Below are 14,306 nucleotides of genomic sequence, written 5' to 3'. Positions count from 1 at the left end.
CATGAAAATTTTTCATATTCATTGGAAAAGCTTATGAAATGATGGATAAAGCAAATCAGCAAAATTCCTTTTCTTTTCTTCCTTTCTTTTTTTTTTTTTTTTTTGGTGTAAAAATAGTGCATTACAAAGGTCACAGGACAGCTGAATTTTAGAGGTGGGTAGAACCCTACATATAGAAAGAGGTGTGAAGGCAAACAAAATGAAGGTGATGTTACCACAACCTCTAGCAGGGCCAGAAGTGCTTAAATTCTAAGCCTTACAGAAAACATTTCAGAAAGGGCCCACTTGCCCTATGCGTATTGCAAAATAAGATAAGCACTAGTAGCGAGGGCGAGTTGCCTCCCCCATGTCCCCATTCCATCCTTTATTCCCCCTCTTCATCCTCCAACACACTTTCTCCAGAGGAATCAGGACAGCATGCAAACAGGGACTGAGATGTTTCAAGGTTTACTCAACGCAGCAAAACACCCGGTACAGAAAATTCTCTAAGACACTACCCTTCAATTGCCCACATATCTTCCTTCTCCAAAGCAAACCCACGAATGTAACCACCATTTGAGTATCTGCTAATGCAGAGACCTCTAGAGCTGCAAAGATGGGGAAAGAAAACACCAAACAAACACAATCTCTATCTGAAACTGTTGGACAATGCCTCCAAAATGTGAAAGGGCAAAGACCTTAATAGTGTTGTCGGTGGACATAGAGAATATTTTGTTATCCTCAGCAGATACATGGATGTAGATCACTGGAGCCGTGTGGCTTTTCAGCATACCTGTTGGTTTTCTAGAATGGAAAAAGAACAGATGAACACCAAGCAGTTCTAAGTGCTATTTCTAAATAAAAATGCAAGACTAAACTTGGCCCGGATCTGGCAGTTCTATTCAGCCTGGAGGAGGGTTATGTCTCCTTCTGAAATCACACAAGTATATATCTTGTGTGATAAAAGGACTGAAGCAAATAATACCCAGTTATAGCAACACAACTCAGTGTGAGATGAAGCTCTAGGCTTTGTTTCTCCAACTGCTGACAATATCACTATAAAAGGAATAAACGAGGAAGAGCACAGGGTGGTGTGGGAATAGATTCTATGGCACATGGTTGCTCTATGCAGGCCAGAGTTAACAGTATTCAGGTCTTGGGGGACTGTCTTTTTAATGTAAGTTTACTTTAAGGAGCTCTGAGGGATCGCAATGCCCTCAGGGTCGCAGGGCTGAGTGTGTAGGGAGAAGGTGGGGAGGTGGGGAGAAGGGAAGCAGGTCTGAGGTTGAAAGGGAGACCACAATGTCATTTTATAACCACATTATTGGAAGGTAAGCAAATTGTTCTCCATCACCAGACAAATGGGAGTCTAAGGTAATAGAAGTAGGTAGAAAATCATTTTTCTTTCTTTCTGTTTAGACATTGTGCAGAGCCCTATACGTGGATGACCTCATCTGTGACCTTTATTTCTACCAGAAGGGTGGGGATTCCTGTGATCATCAGTAATGAGGAGGACACTGGCTACATCTCTTGTGCTGGGTCACTGTGTTAGAAGGTGACAGGAGCAGCACCAGATCCCACGTGCCCTCCACCCCCCGTGGTGTTGCCTCCACCCCTGCCTGTCCCTGCTGAGGGGCATGGGTCACCTTGCAGGTCCTCCACTGATGCCTGGTACAGAGGCTCAGCGAGGAAGCATGGTGCACCCTAGGTGACTTGTTCATGTCCCCAAATCCCCACTATCAGTACACAGAAAGTCTATTCCCCATTTTCCACTCTCCTTCCATCTTCAACACTTACCAATAGAAATGGCATAGGATTTTAGAATCAGCCAAAATGTGTTTGTACCCCAGTTCTGGCATTATGTTCAAAAAATTATTTAACTCCTCTAAGCTTCAGTTTCTTCATTGGTAAGTGGGGCTAATGAGTTACTTATTAACCCCAAAGAATGAGTCTTTAGTGGGTATCAACAGAAGTTTCTCGGGCTGAGTGTATGGGAGACCAGTTTTGGACAGGGCTTCTTAAATTATCCTAAAAGGGAATTAGTGATCTCCTGTGTTGCTCTCATGTACTTTATTAGATCAATGGCACTTATGGTTGGAGAGAGAAAGAAAACTTACCCAGGCAGATAAGGATTCCAGACTCGAATGATTCGATCCATTCCGCCTGTCAGCAGCAAGTTCTTTCTCTTACAGAATGAAAATGCCTTGACTCCTTTGTAGATGTGAAAAACAGTTTGATCACATTCTGCCCGCCTTTGGGGCAAACCAAGGAATGCTTGTTTTCTTCTTGCCTCGACATCTTTTCTAACGCCCCTTATCTCTTTCATCTTTTGCTTGACATTTGTTGTTCCCATAGTGCACCCTAAAAATATTCACAGAAAAACAAAACACAGCCTCTTAATATGATCAATTTCCTGACAAGTTGCTGATTTTTAAAGGTCCTGGTTTTGCTTTCAGTGAGAACTTCTTTTTTCTTTCTCTTTCACCCCCTGGTGTTACACCATGGATAGTCCGAAGGATGAAAATGGTGTTGGTAAGAACAGCAAGATTCATTTCTCCTCCTTCTCTAGATAGAGCCAAGAAGGGTCATCTGGGGGAAGGAGGAAATGTGAAGAGGGCCAACTCATTCTGAGGAAACTGTCTTCTAATAAATCTGTACCGAGTACCACGCACTGTGCCAGGGTCTCTCTGTACACAATTTTGTTTGAACCTCCCAGAAACTCAGTGAGGCAAGCACCTGTCTTCCATGGGACAGGTAAGAAAGTTTAGACTATGGGATTTAACAAACTTGTCATTAACAAGGCAATAAAACCACATCTCAAATCCTAAATGAGGGTTCATTGAGTTGACCTATCAGTTTCATCCACGAACCAGCCAACTTTCTGCTACAATTATTTTGACATATATTTTTAGCCAAATGACTTTTTGGCTTACGAACCTACTGAACAGTAAAATCAGAATAGTAGTAGCATACTGAAGCAATCAAAGGTCTTCCTGTCGGTGTGAGACATAGTCTCACCAGATGATCATGAAAGAAATCCCCATCTAACTTACCCTGACCCCTGACCTTAGCTGTGTCCAAGGTGACTGAAGGGCATCAGATGAAAAAGATGGAAGACTATTTCATCTTCTATCCTCGCCTTGTCCCCATGCCCAAATAAGAATTCTCTTTCATGGTCTGTGATGTCAGTGATTACTTGAGGGATGATTGGTGTTGTCTGGATGACGTGTGTGTTATCACAAGTTACCAGTTCAATTGTTTTCCAGGAACAAGGAGAAGGGTTTGCTATTCGGGAAAGCTGGACCAAAGCCAGTGCCTGCTTCATCTCAGAGGGTTATTCTTCTTCAATCCAGCAGACTCTCCTGAAGTAGGACTCTGATGCAGATCTGCTGAGTTTCAGGAGAAATGGGAAGTGTCTATTTTCATTGGAAACTTCCAGAATTTTAAAGTTTGATGCACAGTTTCAAAACAGGATCCTGTTTTTAATCTGTCTGTGGCTGCCTGGCCCACCGCTGCCTCTGGAGACCTCTAGTTTGGGAGCTTGTTGTTGCGGGGGAGGACAGGAAGGTGTCTGGGAAGGGAAAGGGGGCCATGATCTTTCTACTTCTTCTGAAACTTTTTTCCTCAGAGTCACCTGGCTCTACTCCAGACCATGAATTCCATTTCCAGATGACTGGGGTATGTGATTTCCACCTTATTTGAGGCTACAGTCTGAGTGCTAGGACAGTTTATTGACGGTGAGTTGAGGAGACACCCTGCTGTCCACAGTTTCTCTCAGCAGTGGTAGGACAGCTAGCTAGTCCCACTGGCCCTGTCCTTCCCTTTCTCCTTTGGTATGCAGCAGGAAGGTAAACAACCTTGAACTCAGAGCTCTTTCATCTGCTAGAAGAGGGGAGGGGAGGATAAGTGCTGAGTGCAGATAATTACTTAAGATGGCAGAGTGAACCTGTGTATCTGGGTGAGCACTTGCAGTATCAAAGCAATGCAGCAAACCCTCCTCAAACACCAGTTTGATGCTTTCACCCTTCTTGTTATGAGCAAAGATCTGAAACTTCTAAGCAGGTGTGTCACTTTATTTTTATTTTTTTAAGTAAAAGGAGAGCAGCCAGTTCATTTGCATGATCTCTAGCGGTTCTCTTCCAACAGAGCCAGACAGAGATACATGTTTAAATGGTTGTCATGGAAACCAGAGAGCAGAGCTCTCCCCCAAGGTCTGAAGGAAGATGATGAAAAGTTTAAAGCAATCACCATGGAAACCTAGAGCAGATTCAAGGCAGGTTCTGATCCCCAGCACACTAGCTAGCAGATAAGTCTTCAGGTGCTGGAGTCCTACAGGAAGGTGGATTCTGTGGCTGCTAACACCAGAGCTGACCCAGAAACCACATTCACAGTTCTGGGCTCCCAGAATCCCATAGGATTGGCAACGAGGTGGGCATGTTTCCCCAAAGCTCAGACTTTCACTCTTCCTCTTTTGAGGTAGATCTTGGAGTGTCTCCTACCCATCCTTCCTTTTATCTTATTCCTCCTTTCCATCAGTTTCCTCAGTGTGGCAGGAACCCACAACTCTGCTGTGACAAATGGAGTGCTGCCCAGGTCTGCAGAGGGGAGACATTCAAGACCCAGCCTTAGTTTCTCCATGGCCTCAGCCAAGACGTATCTCCCTTTGATGTTCACATGTAACCAGAATGAAGTCAGAGATTCTTATCTTTGATCATCTTGAGTAAACGAATGCACTTGAAACCACTTCTTACTCTACAGAGCCCTCTTGTAAATCCCATTTGGGGATGGGGAACTGGTGCTATAGCACCCTGTGGAGGAGAGAGAGAGAGAGAGAGAGAGAGAGAGAGAGAGAGTGTGTGTGTGTGTGTGTGTGTGAGAATACATGCATAGCTGATGGAAGCAGTGGTGTGAGTGTAGGACACTGTGGGGACATGCTTGGGGGGGCAGTAGATGGGGAGATGGAAAGGGGATAGATAGCACAGGAGGAAAATACTTGTCACCACAGAATTCTACGTTTCCTGGAAGGCAATGCTTCAGAAGACCACTTGGGGAGAGAAAGGTATGTGGTTTGAATTTTGACCACAGGTAAGTCCATTCAATAAATATTTAATGAGCACCTGTTATGTACCAGCACTCTTCCTAGCACTTGAGACACAACAGTGAATAAAACAGAAAACTCTATCTTTGTGGGGGCTCACCTTCTGATAGGAGAGGACAGACCATAAATAACAAACAAGAGATAAATTATATAGTCTATTAGAAAGTGATTGGATTTATGGATTTAGAGAAGGGTAGAAAAGGTAAGGAAGATTAGGAACACCAGGAGCAGGGACTGGGCTCTTCCAGGATATGTATAATGAAGTGGGCAAGGAGGGCTTCAGCGAGAAGCAACACCTGAGGGAAGACTTCAAGGAGACGAGGGAGTGAAAGATGTAGACATTTGCAGGGAAAACCTCCCAGGCAGAGGGAGGATCTGGTGAAAAGATCTTAAATATATTCCAGGAGACTGGTGTGAGTGGGATGGAGTACAATGAGGGAGAGACGTAGGAAACCAGGCCAGAGATGTAAGGGCTGGGTTGACACACAGGGCCCTGGAGGACTTTGGCTTTTACTGTGCAGGAGACAGGGGCCCAATGGAGGATTTGGATCTAATGACATCTAATTTTCCAGGCTCTCTGGCTGCTGTGTAGAAAAGAGCCCATAGGCGAGGGATAGAAGCAGGGAGAATCATAAGTCTCCTGTGGTAATCCAGGGGAGAGAAGAGAGTGAATTCCACTAGATGGTAGTGGGGACGGGGCTGGGGAAAATGGCCAGATCCTGGGTTCAGTATGAAGACAGAGTCAACGGATTGGATGTGGACTGTGGAGGAGAGCGTTGAAGGTGACTAGTAGGTTTTGGCCAGAGCTACTGGAAGGATGGACCTAGAACTAACTGAGTTGGGGAAGGTGGTGTGAGGGAGAAGATGTGGATCTGAGTTTGGATTTAATTTTGATGTCTATGAGACATCCAAATGGAGGGGTCCTGTAGAGAGAGACCCATGGCAGTTGGAAATGCCAGACTGAAGTTTGGGGGTGGAGTTAGGCTAGAACACATGAATTTGGGGAAGGACAGCAATGGTGCTGGAGGGGTTTCACTGAGGGGTTGATGAAAATGGAAGAGAAGTAGAGCAAGGACAAAACTCTGGGACTCCAGCAGCAAGTCATGGAGACATGCAGGAACACAGGCCAGCTTGCAGTGGGTCTTAGACAGATTGGAAGGTGAGGGCTTGGAAAGTGCAACTGCAGGCAGCTTTTTCCAGGGGTCTGGCTGCAAAGGCTCTCTGAGCCCTAGTATTTTCATCTTGGTACACGTCCGAGAAACTACAAGGGTGGTATTGGGTTGGGGAAGGCGCTGACTCTTCCTATCACAGACTTGTCTAGACCTCTAGAGACAATTAATCTCAGTTCAGAGTATGAGCCGCTTAGTGGTCCTTGCTTTCTGGAACGTGAGAAGAAAGAAGGGATGGACAGGAGACTCATGGCAAAATTAGGGATCAAGGAGTGTGAGCAGGGTGGCTCCTTAGAGCTCGTATCCAGCATTTTTATTGAACTAGGAAGGAAATGGAGGCCTGAGGCCACAGCTCTGTTAGTTGCCAAGCCGGGGCTAGAACTCAGAGATCCTCATTCTGGATTTGTTGTTTCTGTTCTGCACAAACACTGAATTTTAGCTGTTTCAGTTTCTGAAGGCTGAATTTTAGTTTCTTAGCATTCATATCCATGATCATTCCAGAAAAACCACAATTTCCCAGTTCTAAGAACATCTGATGAAAATTCCCAAGAAATTTCTTAGCCACTGAACATCTCTTTCTAACGCTTTGGAGAGTTAAATGTCAGTGAATCAGAAATGTATAAAGGAAGATTTCCTTGAAAGACAATGTGAGCTCGAAGTCTATGAATCAGAGGTAGAAGGGGCCTTGGAGAAGCAAGGTGGTTATTTGATAGGAGGCTGAGATCGCAGGCATGACTCATGACTGATTTTTCCATGATGTTCAGTGAAATTAGGACAAGATTCTAAAGGAAAGGAGGAATAAAGAAAAAGAAAAAGAAACTCCTAGGATTTCAGCCTTTCCAAATATCAGAAATGCTCAGGCACAGCTAGGCTGAAAGGCATCACGAAAGAAACGGCTGTCGTCATTATGTGGGTGGTTGACTTTTGAGTCATTTAAAAAAAGTGTTAACTATTTTATTCATTACAAATGCACTGCTTGGAGAGTTCTAAGCAGGTCCTGAAAATTCAGGGGTGAAGCTGCAGGAAGGAAAAGAGGAGGTAAGGGCCAGTTAGAAAGGCCAAGAGAAAAAGATAAAGATCATCCCAGCAACGGAAATACCTGCAAATGAAATGAAATGCCATAAGTCATGCCTATCCTCTCGGTGAAGAACACACACCTCCTGCCTCCTAGCCTTCCCCTTCTCTCTGCAGCAAGCCAGGCTGGGCAGCAGTCATGAGTGTCTGTGTCTGAGCCCTTCACGAGTTCCTTTCTCAGCCTGCTGCTAAGCCCAGGTATGTGAGGATCCCATCCAGGGAGCACTAAGATGATCGAAAGTGGCTTTAATCGGCCACAACTTTCTCTCTATGCCATGGTGGACAATAACATTTCTTTTCTCTGCAGAGATTTATTCTGCTCCAGGGTCAGAATTTTCCTTTTGAAACTAGGCTGTCCTAAAACAAGTCCCAGGAGCTGAGGGATAGACTTTCCCAGCCTAACTCTAGGGGATGGCAGGTGGTCAACTGGCCTTGGAGTCAGAAAAACTGGACTTGAGTCCCAATTCCACCTCTTCCGGCTAAGTGTCCTAATGGGTCACTTAAATGGGTCAAAAAACGTTGGCTTTTTTGTCCTCACTGGTAAAATGGAGTGTGTACACACAATTCATACCTCACCTGGCTATCATGAATATCATATAAGAAATATAATGCATGTGGGTAGTTCTTGCCCTTGACCACAAATTAATGTCACTGTGAAGTGTCCAAAGAATACAGATGCCTAGGCCATACCTCCTCGAATAGTGGATTTAAATCTTTAGAATCACTGGTTGGGGGAAGGGCGGCTTTTAAAGGTCCTGATACCTAGGTTTTATCCCAGACCGATTAGGTCAGAATATCTGAGGATAAGAACCAGGCAACCAGCTTTTATAAAGTCCCCAGATGATCCAATAAGGCAGCCCAGACTGAGAACCACTAATGAATGTGAAAGTTCTTTATAAATTAGTAAGTGCTAAGCACATGGAAGGAACCACTGTCAGTATCAGCTTGGAAATTAAGTATGACGATACAATTAAGTATCATGATGCTGAATATTTGTTTGGGTCTTTCCAACATACTCTCAAGGGCTTCACAAGATAAGTATGAAGTTTAATAAAGGAAATGTGAGGAATTGAGAAGATCTTCAAAGGGCAAATTAGCAGGAAAAAAATTCGAAAAATATTAAAATAATATAAAAATGATAGAAAAATTTATATTATTGTGATTAAAGGATGTCTCTCAGACTGGACATGTGCACAAGTCACCCTTAGTTCTTTTTCAAGTGCAGACTGATTTCATTGTTCCAAGAGGAAACTGGGACTCAATTCTAGCACAGGCCCAGGGAATGCCATTATTATAGGTCCAAGGATGACAAGCACAGGCCTTGAAGACACAGGACCTGGATTCCTGTCCTTGGTCTTCATTTCTGAATGTGTGACTCAGTGCAGTCTTCACTCTTCACTTTTTTGTCACTAGTAAACCCCCTCTTCCCATCCCCACTTCTGGAAAGTATACTTCTTCATATGTCATGTGGCTGAATGGGCACTGCCAAGTTCTTATTGTCCCTGCCTTTCCTGGGTCACTTGACTCGCAATTGTCCCAAAGATGGGCCCAACAGGTCCAGTGGGAACCTTCCCAGGGGCAGCGGGACTGGGGACTAAGAGTGGCAGCCAGTCTCTCTTAGTGTCAGTGACATAAGAGATGGGCTCTTCACCCTTTGAGGGAACTGCTGTGCAGAGGAGAGAGAGAGACAGACTGAGTACCCTCTGAGTCCCTGTTCCAGGACTTTCCAACTCTGGGTTGCACTTCTGCCCTTCTCATATTATATGAGCCAGCCAAAAAAATTCTCCTTTTGCTTACGCATTTGAATTACATTTTTTTCAATACTGAAAAAAAAAAAAAGTCCTGAACAATACCCCAGGACAAGTTAATGAATACTCTGTGTTTCACTTTACTCAACTGTAAGATGGGACTAACAGTGGGACCTAAACCATAAGGTTGTTAATGGAGATTAAATAAAATAATACATAGAAGGAGCTTGTACAGTGTCTGATACTTAGTGTTCAGGGCCAGAGATTGCAACAACTTCTGACCATGAGCTGTTATCCTGGGAATGATCCATTATAGAGGGATTGGATTCTTGGTTCAGATCTAGACCAGTTCTTCACTCTGTACCAGGACATCTCTCCTCCATCTGGTCCAGACAAAATGATTCCCATGTGAATAGCAAAGAGTTGTTCTGCCATATTCCCAACTTCATGGACCTAAGATCAGCCTGGCCTAGCCCATGTCCAGACTAGTGGTGCATTTAGGGATGTAAAAGTGAGGGATGGATTGGGATCTGGGTTCTCCCTTGGCCTTTCTCTGAATGCACTTGGCCAAAGTCCAGCTTCCAGACAATGCAAAGGTTTTCAGATTCTGGGTCTTCCTATTGCCATCACTGAAAACTGTTATTTCCAGCATGCCTTTGAATTGCAGGCATTCCCAATCCTACTTCACGCAAATCCCCCAAGACCACGGTCCTGTGTTGATATTACTGTGTATTTAATATCTTCTGACACATTAAGGGTGCTCAAAGTGGGTTTTGCTCCTATTTCAAATCAACAAATATTGATCGAGCTCTCTGTATGTGTGAAGCCCTGTGATAGGAGTGCCCTCCCACACTCTGCTTCTCCAGGAGCCAAGTGTGAGGCTTATAAAGCAAACAGAACAGTGGAGGATGTCACATTTTGAGCTGCAGAGTGTGGGATGCCTGTTGCAATGCAGAAATTATAAAGGTGGGAGACATCCAAGGATCTGGCACATAGAGAACACTACAAACGTAAGGGGAGTGTGAGCAGTACCTATTACTAGAGCGGTGGGCTCATGGTTGGAGCTTGAAATGACGGCTTTGATAGAATCATAGTAGTTCAGCTAGAAATGACCAAAAAAAAAAAAAAAAAAAAAGAGAGAAAACGCTAATTAATATGAAGATCACACACCAGGTCAAGAAAGCGTTTGTGACAATATTGAAAGCATTCTCCTGACAACCGTTTTGAGAAGGAGAGAGGAACCACTTGCTCATAGGATAGGCACATTTTAAAAAACCCACTTTTGGGAGTGGGCAGACGTGTGTAGGTGGCCTGGCAGAGTGTGAACACGTGGGTGTTCTCTCTCCTTGATGCTCGCTCCAGGCTAACACCAGAACAACAATTCCTGGGTATCCTGTCTGGCAGACTGTGCTGAAGATTCTACTACGTATTTTAGATATTTCTGAGAAAATCGGAATGCTGCCTGCATCATTGCAGGGGGTTCATGGGGAAAACAGCTTATCCTTCACCATAAATCACATTTAAATTGGATGCTATGCTGAGGATCATACTGGGCAGGGTAAAAGGCTCTCTTCCCCTGTCTTTGAAAATCGAGAGCCATGGGGTGCGTGGGTATCTCTGTCAGTTTAGCGTCTGTCTTTGGCTCAGGTCATGATCCCGGGGTCCTGGGATCGAGCCCCGCATTAGGCTCCCTGCTCAGCTCTCTCTCTCTCTCAAATAAATAAAATCTTAAAAATAAAAACAAAAACAAAATGGAGAGCCGGGCTCTTGAAGGAGCTATGCCAGGATTAGGGAACCAGAGCCTTCTGGCAGGTGTCAGGGCTGGTCTCTAGTTCAGGGAACTGGAGTCAGTGGGATTTACAACATTTCCCTGCTTTTAGGACACCTCCCTATGGAGGAAGTCCTTTTTAAGACTATAAACATATGAAATGGGTAAAGCCGTAGTAGTGTTGGAAGAGCAACATTTTAGCTACAAGGGATGACTGGTTTCTCTTTTAGACCTTCCAGGCACTATGCTAGGCTCAGAGGGGGCACCTACGGAAGATAAACCTTGGTTCTAACCTCCACGACGGGCAGAAACCAGAAGACCAGAGACACAGGAAGACAAAAGGTAAGTCTGGGAGGTGAAGAGAGGGTTTCTGGAGCTTGGGATCTAACTAAGCATAATAAGATTCAGTGTCCCGAGCAACCCACAGAGCTCAGAACTATCTCTGTCTTTTCCCTGTTGGAACAGCCTCCTCAAGAGGCTCTCAGGTGGCTGGCCTCTGAGTGGGGAGATCATGAACACACCTTGTGGGGTGGTGGGAGAATTTTCTCATGGTATGGCCCCCCTCTGTTGGCTCCCATTCTATGTAGCCAATGCTACATGTGTGGTCATCTTTTGGATGGCACTGACTCTGGATTTTGGTATTGTTCCTTCTACCTTCCAAGGCAATGGGGGCTGGCAGCTCAGTAGGGCAAAATGTCCACACGTTAAGCATGGCTCCATTTTGCAAAGTAGAAGAAGCCAGGCACAAAAGGCCACATAGTGTATGATTTTATGTAAATGACATGGCCAGTAAAGGCAAATCAATAGAGACAGGAAGTAGATTAATGCTTGCCTGGCACTGGAGGTAGGAATGGGGATTAACTCTACATGGTTAACAGAGGTCTTATTGGGGTGATGGAAATGTTCTGAAACTGCATTATGGTGATAATTGCCTAACTCAGTAAATTTATCAACAGTCATTAATTGTATGCTTAAAGTGAATAAATTTATGATATGTTGATAGCTCAAAAAAGCTGAAGAAGAAAAGGATCTTGGGCCAATCACCTTCGAGAAACATAGGGATTACATATGGCAATTCTACATGTGGTTATTTAGTTGGATTGTTTCCTTTTTGTACTCTTAATTAATTCACATTTCCTTTCTACCCCAGTATTTTATTTTCTTCTCTTTGTGTCTGAAACTTTGTTGGTGTTAATCTTTCAAGCAAATGTTATTTTCTTGGCCCAAATTTTCTTCCCCTTGAATTTTCCTTTTCACTTAGCAAATAAATTTTGGTCGTTTTCCTAGTTTTCCTTTTACCCTCTAATATGGCAACTTTCTTTCTTGCGTTAAGCCTGATGTGTTTAGGAATAGACAAAAGATGTCGGCAGGAGTCTCTCCTCCCCTAGCTAGTGCTCTATTAACACTGAAAAACTCCTCTTCTCTTTTGAATCCTCTGGACAGCGTGTCCACTCTGTATTTGGTTTCTAGGCTGCCTTAACATTAAGAACAATGTCTTGCTTGTTGATGTGTTTAAGAAACACACATTTAGCTTCTCAGAGCCAGTAGAAATCTCAAGGAAAAGGCTATTATGTCCAAAGTCATATTATTGGTCCTAAATACTTGGGTCATTTGAGTTGACTCCCCACCCCCCCTTCCAAAAAAGAGGAAGGAAAACACATCTACTGCCTTCAGACCCAAACAGTGGCCGCAAAAACAAGCATGCCTGGAAGTTCAAACCGAATAATTGCCAGAAACCAGATGTCTATCATTCTTTGCACTCTTCCGGTATTTCATGCAAAATTTCTTTTTATTTGTTTTCATCTAAGTTAATACAGTTACCTCAGAAACAGTGGTCGCTTCTTAAAGAATATATATATTTATTTGATTGTTTGGCTGCTACACCTGGAGAGAGACATCAGTCTGGCAAATCCCAATTTACTTTTACTTAAACTTTTCTTTCTTTTCTTTTCCTTTTCCCTCCCTCTCTCTCTCTCTCTCCCTCCCATCCTTCCTTCCTTCTTTTACCTGAGTAACCCAGTCTCCATGCACTTTCCAGCGGATAGAGTTAACATTTGGAGAGATCACAGCCTTATTAATGCTAATGTTTGGCATGTTCTCAATTTGGGGCAGCTTCTTCCATGTTCTAAGGAGAAAGATATAAAAAATCTCAAATGGGTAAGAACAACCATCCCTCCCACATCCACGCTATCCCAACGAGGAGCCTTTTCTCAAATTATCCTTCTGGCCACCAAATTCCATCCTATTCTCTGAGGCCTTTCTGATTCCTCCATGGGATCCCCTCTGATTGTGCGAGACCATTTGATCCCTCCCTTTCCCGGACTCCAGGATATGCTTAATATGTGCTGCTCTTGTTTTCTCGCCCAGACTTGTAAAACCAGAAGGCTTTCAGAGCGCCACAGGGCCCGGCAGAAAATAAGGACTCAACCAGTGTTGACTGGCTGAGGACTCTAGGTATTCTTATGTGACCCAGTTGAGGTTTGAGCAGTTTTTTAGAAGAAGATAGAGTTTTTGAAGTCAGTCTTACAAAGAAGTGGACCTTGCTTGTAGGTACCATGCATGAAGTGAAATGGGAAAAAGTTGGCAGTGGCATGGACCATTTCCAAAATGACCTCACATATTATAAAAACTCTTTAATTATTAATTCACATGAATGTTCTGGGAGACAGATTGTCCATTCACAGCTGAAGCAGGAACAAAGCATTTGGAACAAAACAGAGGAAAGATTCACTGCGGGGGACCCATGTCTGCCCAACAGGTACTCTCCCACTTCTTCCCACTCTTCAAAACCCAAGGCACAGATCCCTTGACTCCAGGGTCTCCTGTGACTCAGTTCTGGCCAACTGGATAAGGTAAAATCGGTGAGGGGCACTGGGAAAACATTTTGCATCTTCAGAAAACATGAAAATAGTGTGAGGCAGTGTTTCTCTCTCTCATTTTTCTTTGTCATTTTTCTTCTTCCCTGGCTAGCATTCTTTCTGATTTTTTAAAAAGGTTTTATCTATTTACTTGACAAAGAGAGATCACAAGTAGGCAGAGCAGCAGACAGAGAGAGAGAGGGAAGCAGGCTCCCTGCTGAGCAGAGATCCCGATGCAGGGCTTGATCCCAGGACCCTAAGATCATGACCTGAGCCACAGGCAGAGGCTTAACCCACTGACCCACCCAGGTGCCCCTCTTTCTGATTTTGAAACACAGTCCATATGTGAGATGATGTCTAGAGCTATGGAAGCCATTGTGAGACCATGAGGCATAAGCTGAAGGACAAAAAGCCAACATAATGAAGATAGTGAAGTGACATAATAGAGACTGAGGCTTTCATGACACCACCGATAAACTAAACCAATGCAGAAACCATCTATATCTTGACATTTTTGTTAATGAAAGAAAGATAAATTCCTTTATCCTGTGCTAGTCATTTGTTCCTGTTATTTAAAAATAGCAAACATTTCACTTTTTATTCTGTGTTAAG

General features: G+C 43.9%; 1 protein-coding gene across 1 annotated transcript in view; it reads right to left on the bottom strand.

The window, feature by feature from the left end:
• LOC125095612 (WD repeat-containing protein on Y chromosome-like) overlaps positions 1–14,306 on the bottom strand; it is a 136,195-nt gene that overhangs the window by 39,351 nt on the left and 82,538 nt on the right. The window contains 4 exon segments of the mRNA XM_047722051.1: positions 678–783; positions 2,097–2,340; positions 10,101–10,170; positions 12,844–12,961. Of these exon segments, the coding sequence (XP_047578007.1) occupies positions 678–783; positions 2,097–2,340; positions 10,101–10,170; positions 12,844–12,961 (538 nt within the window).

This window comes from Lutra lutra, chromosome 3, assembly GCF_902655055.1.
Source record: "Lutra lutra chromosome 3, mLutLut1.2, whole genome shotgun sequence".
NCBI classification, from domain to species: Eukaryota; Metazoa; Chordata; class Mammalia; order Carnivora; family Mustelidae; genus Lutra; species Lutra lutra.
This window is presented reverse-complemented; position numbering and strand designations above follow the sequence as displayed.